The sequence below is a fragment of the Xiphophorus couchianus genome, chromosome 9 (genome assembly GCF_001444195.1).
Source record: "Xiphophorus couchianus chromosome 9, X_couchianus-1.0, whole genome shotgun sequence".
NCBI classification, from domain to species: Eukaryota; Metazoa; Chordata; class Actinopteri; order Cyprinodontiformes; family Poeciliidae; genus Xiphophorus; species Xiphophorus couchianus.
The window spans coordinates 6,731,577-6,738,978 of record NC_040236.1 but is presented as its reverse complement, the minus strand read 5'-3'; the positions used below and the strand labels follow the sequence as shown (position 1 = coordinate 6,738,978).

Genomic DNA, 7,402 nt, shown 5'->3' with positions numbered 1-7,402 from the left:
ACCTGAATTGACCTAAAAAGGGAGTTTAGTCTGATTTAATGTCAGACATGAAAACAAGACTCTGTGTCTTTTTAATCCAAGGTACAGTATTTGTTCATTCTGTGTAGAAGGAGGGCTTTTAAAATGTTGTGCAATGATTGATGGAAATTTACTGACAAAGGCAACGTGTTAATAGAAGTAAGACTTTGTTTGTGTATGACCAATGTTTTTGTCTGCCCTTGCTTTCTTTACTTTTGCACCTTTTTTCTTTTCGTCTGCGAAAGGCTGTGCTGGGCAGTACATCTCAGATTGGTGTGAAATCGCCGCCTAACAGGCGGGAAATTGGCTCTGTTATTTTTGGAGCGGAGTCATGGGAGACCATCGGACCATCATCCTCTATCTAACGAGCAGGTGATGGAGGCGTAACTTGGGAGGGAGGGAAGGATGATTGGTGTCTAAAACACAGCATTCTGGCAGATGTACAGATGAGACGCAACACAGCACTGAGAAAGGTGGGCAAGTAAAAGCAGAAAAAAAGAAAATAGTGCGAGTTCTATACGCTACCTTGAATACCACAGTAATGATGAGACAGATTTGGATAACGTCTGTCAGAGCTGGACTCAGCCTGAGTTTAGCTTGTGCTCATATTCATATTGTGAAACTGGAAGTGAACTCTGTGGCATGGTTTGTGCCCATGCACAGGAGTGTCACAAATAATCAGATTTTTACTTAGAAACCAAGAATCTGTCTGATACACTCCCCTCAGCACAAATATAACTCTCGACAATAAAATAGAATCATTTCTTGTGGAAGATGTTTAGTCAGTTTGCTTAGTCACAAAATACATTCTAATGAAATAAAACGCCACAATTAGCACTTTTGCATCAATTTCACTAATGGAAAACAGCATAGTTTATTAATGAGGTTTCAACATTCTCGTTTTGCCGATGACAGATCATCTCTGTGGGATGGATCATTTCGTTACATTTTTCCACTATAAATTTTCAGCTGGATTCAGATCCAGAATATTTGCTAGCTATGTCACAGAGTTCATCTGCTTGTCTCAATCATAAGCAAAAACATCTTGAAACAGCAATTAATATGAATCACAACACAGGAACAAAGATTGTATGCCCTGTACCCTCCTATAAGCTGCATGTTTGTTTTAATATGCACATTATGTTATATATATATATATATGTGGTATAAGCTGCACAATAGTGCACCCTGACTTGGCCACTGTATAGCTCATGCTCAGATTAAAGAAGTTAAAGTAGTGGGAGAGGGTCAAGATTAAGTCTTAGCTTGTACTGAAGCATTAAACCTACAGATACTTCTTTTTCAGCTGTTGGTTTACACACACATACACAACCACATTGAGTTCAGCAGTTTTTATTAAATATTCTTTCTTAGGTACCTCAAAATAAAAAAAATTTAAAAAAGCATAAAACACATCGTAATCCAAATTTAAACACTCATAGCTCAGTCTCTTGTCATCCCAGTTAGCAGTCTCACAACCTCTGGAAGTTATCAGCAGCTAAACACTGACACCTGCTGTCACAACAATAGAAGTAACTTCTCTTTTTAATTGCCATTCTTTAAAAAAATATCAATTTCACAAGTCAGGCCTGACAACACAGATGCTGAAATCACCGTATTAAAACCATGCTCAATAGTGAAGATCACTGTTCAGTGTGTATACTGTTAATAAGTCTCCCTTTTGTCCTCTTCTCCAGATGCTTCACATTACCGGCACAAGTCTCACTATTTGGCAAATCACAGTTCTGCTTTCAGTTCGCCTCGCTCTCATGGCGTGCCAGCGCAGGGGGTAAGGTGCTCCCACAAGAGCCGTGAAAGTGGAACCTGTAACCAGAAGGAAAAATTACGGACGGACAGGTGTCACTGTGACTGAAGTACATGAATGAACAAAAAGCATGAGATTTGTGTCAAGGTCAAAATAAAAACTTGCTTGAAGCGCTCAGTAGCTGGAGTGTTCTCCAAGTTGAATTCAGCGACAGGGACACCTCTGGCTGCCACCTGAGGAGCAAACATGGCTGCTGGATACACAACTGACGAGGTGCCAACCTGGGGGAACAATTTACTGAATCGACATATAAAAAAAGACTTTGTGGACAATTTTACATTTTAAAATAGATTCATAATGATATTTTGTATTTACTCCATAAAATTGTCTAAAAAGCACTGATAACTCTGGGAACTGAATCTTAAAAGGTATTTTAACAGTAGAGGTGAAGAACCCAATTAATTCAGAACAAAATCCAACTTCTCGGACATATAGTATGAAAACTGCACACACACATTTTTCACAGTAATGTAATAATGTGTTATTTTCTAGTCAATGTTATTTGTGTCTCAGTTTCACAATGTGTAAATCTTTTTTTTTTTTTAACTTAAGTAAAATTTCACAACTAGGATATTCTTGGATTTGCAGGAGTTAAATACCTAACTTTCTAATTCTCTCTACAGGTGATGATTTTTAGATGACATAAAAATGCTGAAATTATGCCAAATCTAACAGCAATTTACCATACAATAACATTCAATAAGTGCATACATTTACTAAAATAACATCATGGACAATGGAAGTATTGATTTTTTCTGGTGATTCAATAATTTGTTGTTTTTGTTGGCATCTTAGTTTCTTTCAGTCTGATTTTTCAATCTCGGATTCAGCAAAAGTGTAAGTGAACATTAAGTAATTTTGAAGCTCTAAAAATGGACGCTGTTACACCAGTCCCTTTACGGTTTCCTTAATAACACAAAAAATGATGTTAAGCTAAAACTGAGGCTGAATAAGATTTTTTTTCTCACTTTAGAAGAGAAGGCTCTAAAATGATGTAAAAATATTTGTCAGAAATTATTTACACAACAAAATATCCCAAACACTTACTATAAGACATAGGTCACAGTTGTCTAAGACTTTCTCTGCATCGGAGAGAATGTCTGCATCCAGGGTCTCGCCAAACCAAACCACAGCCGGTCTCAGAAGGCCATTACAGCCCCTGTGCTCACATCTAAAACAAACACACACAATTTATATCAAAACTCAGTTGGAAAACAATAACTGAGGTACAAGTGTCTGAGTGTGTTGTACCGAGGAAGTTCCTCAACAGGAATCTGGGCATCATCCGCATCAGGGTCAGGGGCTCTGAGGAGACAGGTACGTGCTACTCAGAGTGAGGCAACTTTATGAAGTATATGGCATTCCTAAAATCCACATTTATGCATACAAAAAAAACCTTCTCAACTTTCACCTAAACTTTGAAATGTACATAATTTAACCATTTTAGACAATATCGTAACCAGTTTTCTTCTCCTTTTTAAACTTTTGCCTTCATCACATCTCTAATAGACTAAAGAACTTAGTTCCAGAAGTCTTGTGCTCGACTCGGATCGAGCTTTCTAAAACTCATGCTGCCGTTTTCTGTTTAACAAAAATAAACTTTCTTCTTCAGCTCTTGTGAACAAGCCAGACTTGTTCATTCTTTCATTCAGTCACGGGTTTTAACATTCAACATGCCAATTTAGGCCTGTAGAACCTGCGATGGAGCTCAGACTCCACAGCTACAAAAATGACCTAAAATAAGTCAACTCTGGTACAGTACTGGTATGAACTGTAGCATCAGAGTTTAATTCTGCAGGTGAGCTGAAATCTTAACAATAGGAAATTGGTTTTCAATCACAGACATCCATTTTAAATGTCAGATAAGAGACAAAGTGGCTTTCAGAGTGAGATTTGTTTTGAGTCAAATTTCTCCTTTTCACTGTGTCATCGGGTGTTATTTAGCTGGCTGACATTCGACCGACTGAGACCGCCTCGTTTTCTCTGGCATTTCAAGCTCAAATGACTGCGATCGATATCTTTTAAAACACATTTTCACACCGCTTGGGAAAATAGTCGAGATTACCAAACCAGACCAGAATGAGCACTTACCCTCTGCCCTCTAGAGCGGAACAAATGGGGCTCTTGTAATTGGCCTCCTCGTGACCACACATCATGCAGCGTGTTTTAAACAAGCTGCCTGCATTTACACAAAGAGAATAAAAGACTAATTAATACCGGGAAAACAACAGTAAAGCTTCAGGTCACCAATTCAAAGATTTGCAGAATTCAGTTTGAATTAGTCTAGTGTTAGGGAGAGTATACATGTGTATACATATAACAAACACAACGGTTAAAAAAACAACAAAAAAGACCTCACACCATGGATTTCCAGCAGGTTTTTTGTTCCTGCACGGCGATGCAGTTCGTCGATGTTCTGCGTGATGACGGTAACTTTTCGGCCCTGTTTGCCAAGACGTTCCTCACACTCTGCTATGGCCTGGTGTGCAGGGTTGGGGTTCTTGGTAAGCATGACCTCCCGACGGTAGTGGTAGAACTCCCAAACACGAGAGGGATTGTGGGCGAAGGCTGTCGGAGTGGCCAATTCCTGAAATTTGGCCAAAAAAACAACAGTGCAGTTTTTTAAAATGGCCTTAGATTAAGACCAAACACAATCAAACTTCTGAGTTAAACAATTACAGTTCCCCTCAAAAGGGATCTAATAAGTTAATATATTTCTGAACCACTGGAATTGTATTGATTTCATGAAACATAATACATACACAGCTATTTTTTATTATTATTATTCTAAGCACACAGACATGGTCAAATGAGAACCAGAACTACAGATAAAAACGTTGAAAGACCTTCAAAAAGCCTGGAAAGCTATTGATCGAAAAAAGCTGATGACAAATCAAAAACCATAGAATTGATGATCGACCGACATTGCTAACCCTACATAATCCAGAATAAAAAGTTAATTGAACTTGACTTAGGTCTATGGAAGTAGAAGTTGTCTGCCCTAGACCAATACCAGTAGATGCACACCTGTGCTTGCCATTTTCTCCAGTACCCTCCTGCTCCTCTGAATGTTGGAACTCCACTCTCAGCACTCACTCCTGCTCCTGTGATAATGGCGATGTTGTTGGATTTGGAGAAAATCTCCCTGAACGCTGCCAGGTCTGAACATAAACAGACAAAGACACACTATGTAGAAACGAGAGATAGATACTTAAAATAAAAATAATAAAATATATTCCACTGGGCTTACCTGAACTGGGCCTTGCCATGGCCTGGATTCCCCACGTCTTTCTCAGCTGGGCATACAGGTGAGTGTTTATGACTCCACAGGTGAAACGGTGTACAATCATCAGGTTTTAGAACTAGTTGGAAAGAAACACAATACGATATTCACTGCCTAAATATAACAATCCTGTTCTCATTCCACAGTCTGGGTCTTTTTGGTGGAATATGCATGTCCTCCACATGCTCAAATGAATTTTCTCCACATACTCTATTTTCTCCCCCCTGCCAAACACATGCATAAGAGTTAAGGGTAGCAGTCCCAACTTTTTCCCCGGGGTTTAAGAATGGCTAAGAGAAATGATTTTGTAGCACATAAAAACTAAAATTTAAAGGGACACAATTAGCAAAAAAGGGGCAGGTATGGCGCTTGCCAATGCTGACAAATTAAAATATTTTATCAGTTAACATATTTTGAGCAGCCTAAAGTCAGTGCAACAGTAGCTATATGAAAATTTGAAATTTAATATCACTATTATATATGTATGTTTGGAGATTAACCTGTTTTTCTTTTTGGAACAACTCTGTATTATACATATTTTAAGCATATTACCCAAATTCAAAAAATCTAATTACACTCCAAATAGAGTAGATTTCTTTGCTAATCCACCATACTTACTGTATATGGCACTTATAATAGCACTGCATATATTTTTTTTCCTTTTTAATCAAAAAATATATTTTTAAAATGTATGCTGGAATCTGATGTAGGATTGATTACATTTTATATAAGCTTATATTAAGAAATGCGTTATGCAATAAGCATTTGTAGAGAACGTGTCACAGAGGGATAGAGAAATTCCAGAAGTTGAAAGCAGCGTTTCTACTTCTGGAATGTGCTGGTTCTACAGGAAAATTGTTGGTCAATCGTCTTTTGTTCCTCTTTTGAATAAGTACAATCTATGTGCCGTCATGACTAAAAGGTCTGTCAACTGTTTATTAGCCAAATGTAATGATGATGCGTTAGAAAGAAACTTTGTAATCAGAATCTTGAAACGAGAAAGAAAAAAAAATCTAGGTAAACATCTCCAGAAGTACAGAATAACAATTTGAAAAGCCTTAACCCGAATGATAGCCTCTTATGTCACTTGCAGATCCCATGTATTACGGTAAAGTCATGTAAAATATTTCTGTTTGATTTTCATGGTTACAATGCTTTCTTATGTCCGTCTTAGATATGTTTATTAAAATAAACACATAACTTCCAATGAAGAGTTGTTATTCATCATCTCGGAAAAGCATTTTTTCCCCCTCACACAACAGCAACATATCCAAAATTGTCGCAAATCCCAGTCTAACCCTTCTCTTTTCTAACTACATTAAATGCAACACAGACCTGTGCTAGCTAAGCTAACAACCTTGGAGTTGCACGAGAACAAACACTCGTAACCAAGGAAACCACTAGCAGTCAAACTTCTAGCGTAGGAAAGTGGGCTGAATCTAGGCTTTTGGTGATGAAATATGTCTTTTTATCTGAAGTGGAGTTTACAGTTACTGACCTACCTCTCAGACCAAAACCAGGACAACCAGTCGTTTCAAACAGGAAGTCGTTGCGTTTTTTCTCTTACATTAGATCAACGAGGAGGACATGACTGACCAGCAGAGGGTACTGTTGCTCAACTTATTCACTGAGCAATTTGAGTCTGTATAGTTATCTTGTAGGGAAGTAAAACCATAGACATTAATACGAGTAAAACCATAAAACCACATAATTTTATTAACTTTTCGGTAGTGATCATAACGGACTGCACTTTGTAGTTTATTTTTGCCAACATAAGAATATGTTTAAAAGCAATGACTGACCAACAAAGAAACTCGGTGAAAATTATAAGGAGCAGATTTGTGTTAGGAAATCTCTTTTTGACTGAAAGATGATCTTTTGAAGCAAATATCCACTGGTGGATAAGCGTAGCTCTGGATCACGTGGTGTTGGTAGTGATTGTAGATCACCTGTTGCTCACCTAGTGACTTTAGTGAGTGGGTCATAGGGGAAGTCTACCTTTTGCTGATCGCTTTAATCTTGAATGATTTTCATATGCTGCCTTTTGGACACAGATGTCTGTTATTCACTGCCTTGGATTTTGACAATATTGATTAAAATAACACTGATTAAAATAATATCCCTGGCTCTGATGCAGCTATAGATGATGACAGAAGAGATGACAGTCTCAAAACAAACTTATAGAAAGTCTGTAGCGTCTTACAAACCTTGGAAAGTTTTTGCTTCCTCAAGGAGCAAAGACCTTGTAGACATCTTCACTGTTGACTCTCCAGTCC

The 7,402-nt window shown here is 37.9% G+C and overlaps 1 protein-coding gene across 2 annotated transcripts; it reads right to left on the bottom strand.

The window, feature by feature from the left end:
* Positions 1–1,355: 1,355 nt before the first annotated feature.
* sirt5 (sirtuin 5) lies at positions 1,356–6,749 on the bottom strand. 2 transcript variants are annotated; one of them, XM_028027394.1, is made up of 9 exons: positions 6,629–6,749; positions 5,094–5,205; positions 4,871–5,004; positions 4,205–4,430; positions 3,935–4,022; positions 3,095–3,148; positions 2,891–3,014; positions 1,949–2,064; positions 1,356–1,842 (listed from the first exon to the last, which is right to left on the bottom strand). In XM_028027394.1, exons 2-9 carry the CDS (start codon positions 5,191–5,193, stop codon positions 1,770–1,772), a joined length of 915 nt encoding a protein of 304 aa, XP_027883195.1. In that variant the 5' UTR covers positions 5,194–5,205; positions 6,629–6,749; the 3' UTR covers positions 1,356–1,769. The 2 variants fall into 2 exon arrangements, with proteins under 2 accessions (XP_027883195.1, XP_027883196.1); XM_028027395.1 differs by having other exon boundaries at positions 6,625–6,734.
* Between the last annotated feature and the right edge of the window lie 653 nt (positions 6,750–7,402).